At 44.2% G+C, this 14371-nt stretch overlaps 1 protein-coding gene across 1 annotated transcript in view; it reads right to left on the bottom strand.

Annotated features, from left to right (window-relative positions):
• rapgef6 (Rap guanine nucleotide exchange factor (GEF) 6) overlaps positions 1-8031 on the bottom strand; it is a 145643-nt gene extending 137612 nt beyond the window's left edge. Inside the window, exon 1 of the mRNA XM_026181206.2 lies at positions 7368-8031. Coding sequence (XP_026036991.1) covers positions 7368-7442 — 75 coding nt within the window. The 5' untranslated portion in view covers positions 7443-8031. The remainder of the gene's footprint in view (positions 1-7367) is intronic.
• Between the last annotated feature and the right edge of the window lie 6340 nt (positions 8032-14371).

Raw genomic sequence — 14371 nt, 5'->3', positions numbered from 1 at the left:
CGTTTACATACTCCAGTTAACCAGTGAATCAACAGGTTTTTCATGGACACCTTACACACCTCACTCTCATTCTCATTTAAATGCAAACACCGCATTGAACACATGGTGCTTCAGCAAAGAGTTCATCCTAGCTCATCTGTTGTTGCAGCAACAGATAAGCTAGGATGAACCTTTTATTGCCATCTGACAACAAACAGTTATTGGGCAATTCAAAGTGGACTTGCGTCATTTTGTCACCAGTACCTGAAGCAACACACCAACACGTAAGCAAGATCTAATTTAATTTGATGTGCACATTACTGTGGATAAAAAGGTTCATGTAAAATCTTCTAAGTAGGAACTTTTGTGTCATATCTTCTGCATTCAAATAGCACTATTTTATATCCATCTCGCATTTATCATTGTGAGATGTTTTCTCCCTGTTCTGGCGTGAAAGTTCACGTCAAAAAATTACACAAAAACTTCATCTGAGGTTTTCTTTATGCATCCACACATATCTGTCTAACATTGCCTACCTGACTTTCTCAATGTAAAAAACCCATATCTTCCCCCTCCCACCTCTGAAGGACCTTCTTGTATAACCTTCCAGTAACTTTGTCTCTTACTTTCCCCTTCCTGCCTTCTGTGTCACCTCTTCAATAATCTATACCTCATAAAAACATTCTTATCAACGAGTGCATCTCTCTGGCTCTCTCTCCCGCTTTCTGTATCATAAAAACTTCCTCAGTTTCCCTTCTGTTGTCGTGTATCTATTGTGTTGCAACTCTTTTTTTATGACTCATCTGACTGTTCCCCCACCTTCCATCTCTTTACCCTGTTCTAATCTTTTGATTTTTCCACTCTCCCACTTATTTTCACCCATTTTCTCCCTTTGCGTTACTGATCCAGTGTTTGCCTAGCACGCCAGTTTATAACTGGCATAATAGTCAGTCTGACACTGTGAAAGGAAGTCTCACAAATTCAGTTTCTCTTCAACAGATGTCTAAACCACAGGCCAACCTGTGGTTTAGAAACCAATAGTAAATGCTGAGAAATTTTCTGCCGTGTATTTATGTTTGAAAGCTTTGCAGAAAATTAAGAAAATATACCCATTTCTCATGCTAAGTGGGCCAGCAATGTACAATAGGCAGTTTTAATATGGAAACCACCTGCATTACACCATGTAGGTCGCCCCTCTTCCACCAAAGCAGTCCCGACAAAGCAAAGACCTCTAAAGACGGCCTGTGCTATCAGGCAGGAGGACACGAGCTATAGGTTCTTTAAGTCTCCTCCTCAGACTTTGTCACATTCATTAAAACTTTGCAGAATGATGCACCATCCTGTTGGAAAGGGGGTGAAGGGAGTCTGCACCAGTGTTTAGTACACGTCAAAGTGGCAGGGCCAACTTTTCTCAGCAGAACGAGAAGAGCTTTCTTTCCATAGTGCATGGACTCATCTTTTCTCCAGGTGAACAGTAGACATGCGCCTGGTGAAGGAAGAGAAAAGCTGATTCATCAGAGCAGGCCACTTTCTTTCACTTCACCACAGTCCACAGCCAGCTACGAGTCCATGTGAGTTACCATTAAGTCACACTACAGATCTTAGCCAGCATTAAGGTTTTCAGCAATTTATGCCACAATCAGTGAGTACTAGGCACCCATGACCCTGTTAAGAGTTCACTGGCTGTCTTTCCTTGGACTGCTTCTTATACTAATCACTGAATACTGGAAACACCCCACAAGACCTTCCTTTTAGGAGACACCTTGAAAAACTCTGTGCAGCCAACACAGCTTGGCTCATATCAAATTGATTCTTATGCTGCCCGTTTTTCCAGCACTTCCGCTTCAAAAAAGTGACAGTCCACATGCTGCCATATACATCCCGCAACTTGACAAACGCAACTGCAACAAGATAATCAGTGTCATTTACCTCACTTCAGCTGGCAGTTTGCGGCGTTCGCCTTCAAAAACGCTGCATCCAAAAATTTGGCTTTGAAAGGTTAATTCACTCGTCTAAAACATCACTTCCTATTCACTTCATTCACCTCGATGCTGCCCCTCGATGACAGAATAATGTCTCACTGACTATATTTTATAAACTGGCAAAAAAATCCAACGAATTGCTTGGCTCATCAAAAAATGTCAGTGTGTTCAAAAGCTGCTGATCTGAGATTTGATTCCATTTCTTGACTGAAAACTGGGAAAAAAAGGTTTTCACAGCCGCTGTTTAACAATGACTGTTATTATGTGATTTAGGAGGAAGAACAAGAAGGTGAAAGGAGAGACTGGTGGTCAATTTATTTCCCACTTTATGTGTAGAACAGCAGTAGAGCAAAGAATCATGGCTATTCTTCCACTCATACATTATAAATGACCAGGCCTGTTGTCATTAGTGCAGATAAGTGGAGTCAAGCTGTACAGGTCTATTAAGTCATGAGATTTGACTGGTTCTTTATAACATTTTTTATAGAATTTTTAGGGTGGATTGTTGAAACAGATTAACTGTTATGGAAAAAACAATCTCTACTAATAGGGTTTTGCAATGCACTGGCAGAAACCCTGAAGTTGTATTCTGCAAAGTGACCAAATCCATTCATTTTCTTTTGCTCATCCAATTCAGGAGGGTTAGTGGGGGTGGTGGTGGTGTGGGGGGTATTGAGCCTATCCCAACTGCCATAGGGTGAGAGATGGGGACAGGACGCCAGTCTGTCACAGGGCTAACAAAAAAAGACTGACAACCAGTCATGCACACATCAGATCCACCAGCCAGTTGGTGGATTTGAACCCAGGACCCTCTTGCTGTTAGGCAACAGTGTTAACCAACACGTGCCACCATGCTCCCTTAAATATGAAAAATGTCTGAATCAAACTTCAAAATGCAACCCACACAGTTCTCTGTAAAATGATGCATGTGTCAAACTGGTTTTTACTTTGGTTTGTTTTACTGGAGTACTTTCCTAATTTTGCAATAATTACGGTTAAAACAGCAACCCAAGAGAAAATTGCATAGTCTGAGGTACTTTATGGGTAATAAAATATCCTGTCGTAAAGTAGGCTGGGTTAATTACTGAAGCCTAAAGATATAGCTCAAACTGCAATATCAGTACAGCTAGAAGACGCCAGGCTTGTCTAGCAACATGTCTAGCCATGTTCAGTGGTAATTAGCTGTAAACTACATCGAACCAATTGGACGCCGCAAATATCTGAGAATATCAGTTTTATAGTTACTGGTGTCACGCATGTTTGGTTGTCTTCACCTCCTGCTGTCTATATCGCTGAAAGTCACCAGAAGCGTATTTTGAGCAGACTTTGTCAGCTGTGCAGCGATGCCCGAGCAACACCGAAGAGAAAAATAAAGTACCAATAAAAGCAAGCAGGAAGCAAGAAGACTATATATGCCCACATGCAGTTTCAGATACTAAATAATGTGTGTGTACTTTGCACAAAAGCACATGCGGAGGCTTTCTTTTAATGTCATTCCCCTTAAGTGTTCTGTCATTTACATCACAGCACTTAAAGGCTCAGCATCAGAGAGAGGGGCTTTACCATCTTAGTTCACTTTCTAGAAAGATGCAACTGAGGTGTCGTGCAGAGCAAAGTATATTCCATATAAAACTGGAATTAGGATGCAATTTCCTGTCAGCCTCACGCAGATTTAGCTCGTTCTATGACTTTAACTATACCATATATATGCGACTCTGCATTTCCACGGTAACGGCAGATGACTGCCCCTCCCTAAACCAGGTTCTCCTATTTAAAGGGAGTTTTTCCATCCCGCTGTCACCAAGTGCTTGCTGATTATTGGGGTGTCTGTCTATTATTGTAGGGTCTTTACAATATAAAGTAACTTGAGGCAATTGTTGTGATTTTGCACTAAATAAACTGAATTGAAATTACAGTTACATGAGCCTCTCTGATGCAGTGACATTTTGATCAAATAAAGAAAATCAGAATACTTGGTACCATTTCCACTGTTGGACATCATCTAGCCTAGGCTGCCCTCAGCTGTGGGGCCAGTTTTAAAGAATGAATGGGAGCCAAAGGCCTCTAAAGAGAGGAAAATGACAAATGCTGACATTTCTGTGCTGACTAGACAGTACCAGGGCCCGTGGATGGAGGCCTTTAACCTGGGCAACAATTTTTTAAATCAACATCCCAGTGTTATCCTTTACTTAACCCTAATTTGCTGAGCTGTGTCAGCGCTGAGCAAACCACTGTCTTCGGTAGCTCCTGCTGAAACACACGGCCTCTTTTGAAACATTTCTCTGCGAGCACTCCAAGAACAAGGCTTCGACCACACACCGATATGCTCCTCCGCTCTGTTCATGCTTGCTGAGAGAGCAAGCATCTCTCCTTTACTTGCACCTTTCCCTCGGGAGCCTGTGGCTTTGCGATGACTGGAATTCCCATAAATGTCCGATGTGTACTGGGAGAAGCCCAAACCACTGTAAATCACCCAGGCATGATTTGTCGTCCGTTACCACCGGGGCGTCTGGATGGCAACGAGAAAGGTAGGCAGGGAGGTAAAAAGACCCACAAAACTAGGGAGGGTTGGGGAGGAATTAAACGTGCGGTGGGAAAGATTTCACACTCAGCCAAACATCTGTACATGAGACAGGCGTACCTACAGCACATCCAGAAAATTCAGATGACAGGTTTCCAGTAAAGTACAATTGTGAAAATTCACCTGATTTAAGCACAAAGACTTCTTAGTTGTTTGTTTTCCAATATGTCTCTTTCTCTTCTTTTATATATAAATGTCCTGTTTGCTATTTATTCTTGCCGTTTACCATTTGTATTTTATTTCGGCACAGTTGATGTGGAGCACCTACAATTTAGTTGTACGTGTACAATGACAACAAAGGGCTAGTCTATTCTATTCTCTCACGCATACTCCATGCTGGCCGCTAAGCCACCGTGCTACATGCTCAATTGCTTGTGTTGTACCACCTTTTCCTTGCCCCAAACTCCTACAACCTTGAATGTGGCATGCTGACACAAGAAGGGACATGCTACTTTGCAAAGCAGAGGCCATAGAAACACTGCATTTTCAGTTTTCATCAAAATTTCGCAAAAAAGAAAAAAATCCCCACAAGGCCTCGTAGCCCCTGTTTAATCTCAAGTTCATCTCTACTAAGCCTCAGGTACGCAGGGGGAAACTGATCTCTGGAAACCACGCTTTCATACCCAAGAACATGTCCCGACTCATGTAAAAAGAAAAACACAACGACTCAACATTATTATTAGTGATGTAGTACAACACAATGAGATGGGTAAAACATAAGCAGAAGAAGAGATCTGACGCTGATCTGCAACAGAGTGAAGTCAAGCCAGCAGCTAAGGTCAAGATTTGGTTGTTGTCACTGGAGCGAAACACGCGTTAAGGTCCTGAGATTGTGTGAGGATTCTGACACAGATTTGAGAAGATTTCGTGTACTTCTTGAATCTGGTTATTGCGTCTGTCGCACCTCAAATATAGCGAGTCTGTTTTTAGGCTGTTTGTTATTTGGAAGGTTTTTTTTTCTGCCTCAAAGCAAGAAGATCTTGGGTTCGAATCAACCGACCAGCTGTGATCTTCCTGTGTGAACTTTGTATGTTCTCTCCGGGTACTTTGGCTTCCTCCAACAGTCCAAAAACATGCACTGGGTTAGATTAACGGAGGATTTGAAATTTGAAAAAGATTTGAAAAGCTCTGTGATAGACTGGCGTCCTGTCCAGGGTGTACCATGCCCTTTCACATTACAGCAGCTGCAAAAGGATCCAGACCCTAAACTGGATAAGCTGAAGAAAATGGATGATAGATAGTTGGATGGATGATACGACACTACCTACATCCTTTAGCGTCAGTCTGTACACTTAATCATGACCAACTGGCTCAGCTGTAGACTACTCCATGGCTACTTGTGAGAGTTTTAGACCAGGGGTGTCACACATAATGCCCTGAGGCCAAATCCAGCCCAGCAAAGATTTGAAATGCAAACAAGGGTCTACATTTTGGACCTAACTGTATTCTCTAAATTTACAGCTTCTTAATTATACCAAAAAGTAATTAAGTAAGAAATAAACACACAGCAACTCACCCATGTACAAATATGATCAGTAAAGTCAAAAAAAGAGTTACTTTGTAAGTATCACACACAAATAATCACAGACCCACTTCGTTGCCATCACTGTGTCATATTTATAGACTAAACAAGGTTGTTTTGGTTTGTTCAAGTCTGCACAAAAGCTCTCTATGACGGTGTGAAAGAGGCTTTCTACCTTCCATACACCCCACAAGCAAACAGGAAATTGGAGCCTTTAAAAAAGAGCAGGGGCACCTCCAGAATTTTTTCATTGGGGTGGCCGTATGGGGGCACACCAAAAACAGAATTTCCAGTTTTATTATGCTGTTGTCTAATATAGATTCTTTAAAAATGTGGAAAACGAGAGAAAGAAAAGAATTATATGCCTAGTTAATTTCCTGCAATTAAAGTTGATAAAACTGAAAATGGCTACATATGAAAACCAAATTAGAGTTTGAAATTCATAATAGTCGGTTTTAAATAACAAGTTAATGTTTCATCTCAACATAGGGTGTCTTCCTCTCTCTTCCTCTCACCTTTATTAAAATTATTACCAACATAGGACTGCCTTGTCAGGGGTGGCAGCAAATTCTGGGCGTGACCAGTGCCCCCCTTTGCCCCCCTCTTGGTGGCGCCCCTGAAAGAGGAGCCTTTCCAAAAGAAGAAAACACAATATTCTGGAGTCTGATTTTATGTGCCTACAACTTCAAAACTATCACCAGAAACTGAAAACGGAGGGGCTGTACTCTCTGAGTTGTTTTGGGTGGGTGGGGGGCAGAGAGTGTAACTAAAGCAATGACAAGCCAGCTGTGTTTCCATAGCTTCACACAGGGAGGAGGCAGAGGAGGGATGAGAAAGGAGCAGCAGCTATTAAACTTAACTGGCCTCGATCGGGATGAGTTTTGCACAAACTCACTCCCAGGCTTATGGATTTAGCCATCTGATGGGAAGCTGCGAGGTTAGGGTTTGTTTTGTAAGACAGGATGTGGGGGAAAAAAATTTAAATTAAAAAAAAAAAAGGCAACCTTCTCAATGAACCACTCCAGAACCATCAGAAACTCTGACACTAAAGTCTGCTAATCTAAAAACTAGCTAAATATCTATTTCCCCCCCTTTCTATATTACAGACTGTTATTTAAGTCATGTACACTTTCCACTAACGAGCATGTGACTTCACTGAAAAGTCTCAATTAGATCGTTATACCACAAGCAAGCCACTGTTGGCTCAATCAAGTCAAACTCCAAACACCAAGAGGCGCAAACGTTTGATTTTAGCAAACATTAGCGAGGCAATGCTAATTAAAGAAACGCTGGTTTTGTTTACCTCCGCCGTCCGCAGCGAGGGCGGCTTCTTCAAAGCCTGCTTAAAGGAAGTTTCCATAGCGCCGGTCATTTTCATAACTTCGGCTCAAATCCACAGTAGGACTTTTTACTCCGTCTGACTCTCACTTCACGTCTCCTAGCTGCTCTTAGTCGACCCGGGATGACCAAATCCCCGTGGATCTTGTCCTCGCCAAGCCGAGCATGGATGGAGTTTACTCCAAACGGACCGACCGAGAACTCCTTCTTCTCCAGGAGAAGAGAAAGGGGGGGGAAACTTCACTCTCAAGTAGCTCCTCGTTACTGTGCGTCTGAGAGAGAGCAGGCACCGCCAAAGCGTGACAGAAAGTTACGTCTGTTGGACCTGCTGCCTTGATTTCTGTACATCTTTGGTAAAGGAAATATCCACTTCGGTAGTCAGCGTCATTTAGATCCAGGAGTTCAGATTTAGATCCCTCCTCCCGCGAATCCGACGGTGGAGAGTTGACGACATCTGTCTGCCCGAGCGGGGTGCTGCGTTTACGTTCTGTCGAAAATTACATTTCATCGTGATAGTAGCTACACGTGTGCGCCACAAGTGGTAGCTACAGTTGTGCTCATAGGTTTACACACATTCGTCGTGGACGTTTAATGATATCTGTTAACTGTTTTTGTTTTCCCCCAGGCTGAAGTGACTGTACAGCAGGTTTGACACAACACCAATACTCAGAACAAGGAGAAATTCAGAGAGATTAGCGATCATATAAGTAAGAGAATTGTAGATTTACATAAGTTGTCAAGGTCTCTTAGAGCTACAGTTGTTTGCCAGTTGTTTCTAAACAACTACAGATTTCAAGATCAACCATTTAAACAACTATTTAAATAAAACTATTCAGACACAAGCATGACCTGAATTAGAAATGGCTGGAACACCAGCATCACCAGCAGTGTCCACAGTGAAGCAAGTTTTACATCACCATGAACTGAGAGGGTGTTGATAAAGAAACAAGACAAGCCCCTGCTCCAAAATCAGTTTGTTCAAGCTCAACTGAAATGTGCTGCTGCTAGGGGTGCAACGATACACAAAATTCACGGTTCGGTTCGGTTCGATACTTTGGTGTCACGGTTCGATATTTTTTCGATACAAAAAAAATGTTCATGCCTTTTTAATTTGTCATTTATTAAAATTATAAATATATATTTTAACTCAAAAGTACAGTTTTTAAATTTAATGTTGCTGAAACAAAAATAATTAAAAAAATAAATATATCTGATTGAGAAATCACTCATCTTTGGAAAAGAGAGTTTATTACAGAGAAATGGCTCTTTCCAAAATAAAAGCTATACTATACGCTTCTTCTGGGCTATATTCTCAGCAGCATATTGTAGCGGGTCAGGGCTGTTCGGGGTTCTGTTTGTACAGTTATGTTTTGTTTATGTTGCCATAGTGACGGGTGACGCCCTCTTGCTGCGACGGTGTGTCCTTCCGGGGTCAGAGGGCGCCCTGTGTGTTGTTGTTGTTGTTGCTGTGCGGTTGCCGCGCTGAGCAGTTAGCTAGCGGCAGTGTTCTTCTGCAGATGTCAATAAACGGCTGTGCTCCCTGGCTAGCTCACGGGAAGCAAGACCAAACAACACCTCCGTCTCCTCGTTGTCTGAGCTCGCCACATTGGTGTCAGAAGTGGGATGATGGTGGCACCCCATGTTCTGACCCGAGTGACTTTTCCCCCGCCTGTCGTGACCGGCGGTGCGCCAAAAGAAGGCACCTGGATATTTGCAAAGTGAAAGCAAAAAACAAGCGCAAATTCAAACGCGATTTCAATATGTCACATATTGACAGTGGCTCACCGATGCCAATGACATAATTACCCAGCTACATTTCCAAAAGAATGCAAAAGCATTGACATATATTTTTCTTCCTACAATAGCCCGACGGGCAGGGCAGAGATAGATTTTGGTAGCCCGACTGGAAAAATCGCTAGCCCGATTTTGCAAGCCCTGTGTTACAGGCATGGCCCTTTAAGGATGAAGCCTGATGGGAAATGTATTCGGGATGTGTGTAGCGGGACTGCCTGGTGTGTGTGTGTGTGAAGAGAGAGAGCGGAGAAGGGGAAAAAGTAACGGTTAGCTACAGAAGAGACGGAAAGAAAATAAATAAAAGGAATATAATAACTCCCTCGACAGCCAGAGTTGTGTCGGCGATGCTCGCTGTGAGTAAACTGTTTCAGCCCACTGTACGCTGTGTTCGTGCCTTAGAGAAGAAATAAAGTTCGGTGAAGCAGTTTCCTACGCCTCCTTCGATCTTTTTGCTAGCGGAGTTGACTTGTATAGTAAGCTGTTGCCGGCTACGAGTCAGTTACGGAACCTTCAAGTAACTGCCAGAGGTTTCCTTACTACGGTTCGGGGCCGCGGATCTGGCGCGGTAACACCTGTATCTGATTGAGGAGTCACTCATCTTTGGAAAAGAGAGTTTATTACAGAGAAATGGCTCTTTCCAAAATAAAAGCTATACTATACGCTTCTTCTGGGCTATATTCTCAGCAGCATATTGTAGCGGGTCAGGGCTGTTCGGGGTTCTGTTTGTACAGTTATGTTTTGTTTATGTTGCCATAGTGGCGGGTGACGCCCTCTCGCTGCGACGGTGTGTCCTTCCGGGGTCAGAGGGCGCCCTGCGTGTTGTTGTTGTTGTTGCTGTGCGGTTGCCGCGCTGAGCAGTTAGCTAGCGGTAGTGTTCTTCTGCAGATGTCAATAAACGGCTGTGCTCCCTGGCTAGCTCACGGGAAGCAAGACCAAACGACACCTCCGTCTCCTCGTTGTCTGAGCTCGCCACATTAGTGTCAGAAGTGGGATGATGGTGGTACCCCATGTTCTGACCCGAGTGACTTTTCCCCCGCCGGTCGTGACCGGCCGGTGCGCCAAAAGAAGGCACCTGGACATTTGCAGGACTTTGTGTGGGGCAATGGGGTCGTCGGGGACGACTGACCCCTTAGGCGGGGGCTATGTAGCGGGTCAGGGCTGTTCAGGGTTCTGTTTGTACGGTTCTGTTTTGTTTATGTTGCCATAGTGACGGGTGACGCCTTCTCGCTGCGACGGTGTGTCCTTCCGGGGTCAGAGGGCGCTCTGTGTGTTGTTGTTGCTGTGCGGTTGCCGCGCTGAGGAGTTAGCTACCGGCAGTGTTCTTCTGCAGATGTCAATAAACGGCTGTGCTCCCTGGCTAGCTCACGGTAAGCAAGACCAAACAACACCTCCGTCTCCTCGTTGTCTGAGCTCGCCACATTGGTGTCAGAAGTGGGATGATGGTGGCACCCCATGTTCTGACCCGAGTGACTTTCCCCCCGCCTGTCGTGACCGGCGGTGCGCCAAAAGAAGGCACCTGGATATTTGCAAAGTGAAAGCAAAAAACAAGCGCAAATTCAAACGCGATTTCAATATGTCACATATTGACAGTGGCTCACCGATGCCAATGACATAATTACCCAGCTACATTTCCGAAAGAATGCAAAAGCATTGACATATATTTTTCTTCCTACAATAGCCCGACGGGCAGGGCAGAGATAGATTTTGGTAGCCTGACTGGAAAAATCGCTAGCCCGATTTTGCAAGCCCTGTGTTACAGGCATGGCCCTTTAAGGATGAAGCCTGATGGGAAATGTATTCGGGATGTGTGTAGCGGGACTGCCTGGTGTGTGTGTGTGTGAAGAGAGAGAGCGGAGAAGGGGAAAAAGTAACGGTTAGCTACAGAAGAGACGGAAAGAAAATAAATAAAAGGAATATAATAACTCCCTCGACAGCCAGAGTTGTGTCGGCGATGCTCGCTGTGAGTAAACTGTTTCAGCCCACTGTACGCTGTGTTCGTGCCTTAGAGAAGAAATAAAGTTCGGTGAAGCAGTTTCCTACGCCTCCTTCGATCTTTTTGCTAGCGGAGTTGACTTGTATAGTAAGCTGTTGCCGGCTACGAGTCAGTTACGGAACCTTCAAGTAACTGCCAGAGGTTTCCTTACTACGGTTCGGGGCCGCGGATCTGGCGCGGTAACACCTGTATCTGATTGAGGAATCACTCATCTTTGGAAAAGAGAGTTTATTACAGAGAAATGGCTCTTTCCAAAATAAAAGCTATACTATACGCTTCTTCTGGGCTATATTCTCAGCAGCATATTGTAGCGGGTCAGGGCTGTTCGGGGTTCTGTTTGTACAGTTATGTTTTGTTTATGTTGCCATAGTGACGGGTGACGCCCTCTCGCTGCGACGGTGTGTCCTTCCGGTGTCAGAGGGCGCCCTGTGTGTTGTTGTTGTTGTTGCTGTGCGGTTGCCGCGCTGAGCAGTTAGCTAGCGGCAGTGTTCTTCTGCAGATGTCTATAAACGGCTGTGCTCCCTGGCTAGCTCACGGGAAGCAAGACCAAACGACACCTCCGTCTCCTCGTTGTCTGAGCTCGCCACATTAGTGTCAGAAGTGGGATGATGGTGGCACCCCATGTTCTGACCCGAGTGACTTTTCCCCCGCCGGTCGTGACCGGCCGGTGCGCCAAAAGAAGGCACCTGGACATTTGCAGGACTTTGTGTGGGGCAATGGGGTCGTCGGGGACGACTGACACTTAGGCGGGGGCTATGTAGCGGGTCAGGGCTGTTCAGGGTTCTGTTTGTACAGTTATGTTTTGTTTATGTTGCCATAGTGACGGGTGACGCATTCTCGCTGCGACGGTGTGTCCTTCCGGGGTCAGAGGGCGCTCTGTGTGTTGTTGTTGCTGTGCGGTTGCCGCGCTGAGGAGTTAGCTAGCGGCAGTGTTCTTCTGCAGATGTCAATAAACGGCTGTGCTCCCTGGCTAGCTCACGGTAAGCAAGACCAAACGACACCTCCCTCTCCTCCTTGTCTGAGCTCGCCACAATATTAAACATATCAGGTCCCCATAAGGAGAATCATGTGCTAACGGCTGTCTAAATGACTCGGGTAAAGTTTGTAACATGCATGCTTGTTGTTTTTGTCTGCTTCCACTTGTCTTTGCACTAGGATGATGTCGGCGTAAATGTGCAGTCATATTCGTTGTGTTCCCACTAGTGCTCCGTTATCGAGCTACCCCTGCGTGGGGCTAGACGGCTAACACGTTAACGAGCTAACTGCTCGCTAACACACTAGTTCCCACCCATGTAATTGAGCATTGCGTGGCACATCCAACATACTGTTTTACTTTAGTCCATGACACGCTTACCTTCAGGGTCATACGTCACATGAAAACCAAAATAATTCCAAACGCCACATCTGAATGAGGGTGGGGAAGGTTCAATTTGCCATGTTGCAAGGAGAGCTTAACTTCTGTCTCGCTAGCTTGCCCTGCGCTCTTCCTTCTGATGATGCTGTCTGTGTTGAGCGCTCAGTGGATCTGTGCTCGACAGTGCAGCCTAGGCTGAGTAGTCGAACGCAGATTTACTGAGCGCTCAACACAGACAGCATCGTCAGAAGGAAAGTTGATAAAATAAATTACAAATTTTGTATTGTTCGATACATATGCGTACCGAACCAAAAGCACTGTATCGAACGGTTCAATATCGATACGAGTATCGTTGCACCCCTAGCTGCTGCCCACGTTGACAAGCCAAATGTCTTCTGGAGAAGGGTTTTATAATCGGACAAGCAAAAATTGAGCTCTCTGACCACAGCGACAAGAGGCATGTTTGGAGACTTTCCAGCCTAAGCACACTACCAGCTATCAAGCGTGGTGGTGGTAGCATCATGATTTGCGGTTGATTTGCTGCTAGTCCTACTGGTCCTACATTGCACAAAGCTTGTGGAATAATGGAGGAGGTCAATCTCCAAATTCTTTATCTTCACCTCAAATCAGCAGTTACCTGAAACATGGAAAAAACTGACCCGAATGGCCTCCCCAAAGTCACAACCCTCAACCCTATTAAAAATACAAGGCAACCACCCAATTTAAATTACCTCTTCCAGTTATCCTAAGAGCTATAACCAGACGTTTGCTGTAAGCTACTAAACATGTCTGATCAAGGTGCAAATTGCTAAGGGGTATTTAACCAAATATTAGCTGGGGTGTATGTGTACTTTAACCATGTGTGGATTTGAAAAAACCCTAAGATGTTTAAAACCTTTTTATTTTAAGTCAGTGTAAAATATTTCTATCATGAGAAAAGAACAGTTCAAAGAAATAATTAAAAAACCCAAAATATGGCATTTAGGCCCGTGAGTGTATGGAAACTTCGAATAACATCATCTATCCACTATCCATACATACCTGTATTGTCTGTCAATACATTACCATACGCTATTTACAAGAAAGACATGCAAATTGTTATACCACAGGGACTTTTCCAAACAACCACAGTCATAAATGAAAATGCAGATAAAAGCTGAAAGCAGTGCAGCAGAAGGGAAGGGTCAGGCTGTGTTTCAGTGTAGGAATTACGAAAGCAGTACTTAAACGCAGCATAGATCCTCCCTCTGCCTTTGGACACATGTGAAGGCAAAGTGCAACCAGAGTTTTGCTCTGCTTGCGGAATATTGAGATTACCCTAACGCGTGTGAACGCAACACCTGACTCCAGGGATTATATTGAAGTCGATTTTTGCCACCTGAAGAATACAAATGGCATTGCAAAGTATATTATAGTTAGATGATGTTTCTCAGAATTTGGAGTTGGTGTGTTATAATTATGGATTCCTACCTCACAATTATGACTTATTGACTTTTCCAGGTGGCAAAAATCAGTTTTCTTCAGCTCCTTTTGTCCTTATATTTCATAATTAAACCCGTGCCCTTAGAGAATGAGCTGCAGAGCCGAGTTAGATCCAATAAACCACTCCTTTAATGTGCACATGCCTCGACTTCTACTGATTCTTGTTACCCTGTGTTAATAAATTACCATTCACATAAGGCAGCAGTGTTGCTACTGTGGGGAAACATAGCTTCCACCAGTGTATTTGCTTTGAGTCAGGACACTCCTTCATTTATTGCATAACTGCAGTGTGTGCGTACGTGCTCTGTTCATTTAACCTCGTGCACTGAGAGGGCTGGGTGGAGTG

This window comes from Astatotilapia calliptera, chromosome 10, assembly GCF_964374335.1.
Source record: "Astatotilapia calliptera chromosome 10, fAstCal68.1, whole genome shotgun sequence".
NCBI lineage: Eukaryota > Metazoa > Chordata > Actinopteri > Cichliformes > Cichlidae > Astatotilapia > Astatotilapia calliptera.
The sequence above is the reverse complement of the archived record's forward strand: the minus strand, read 5'-3'. Positions and strand labels throughout refer to the sequence as shown.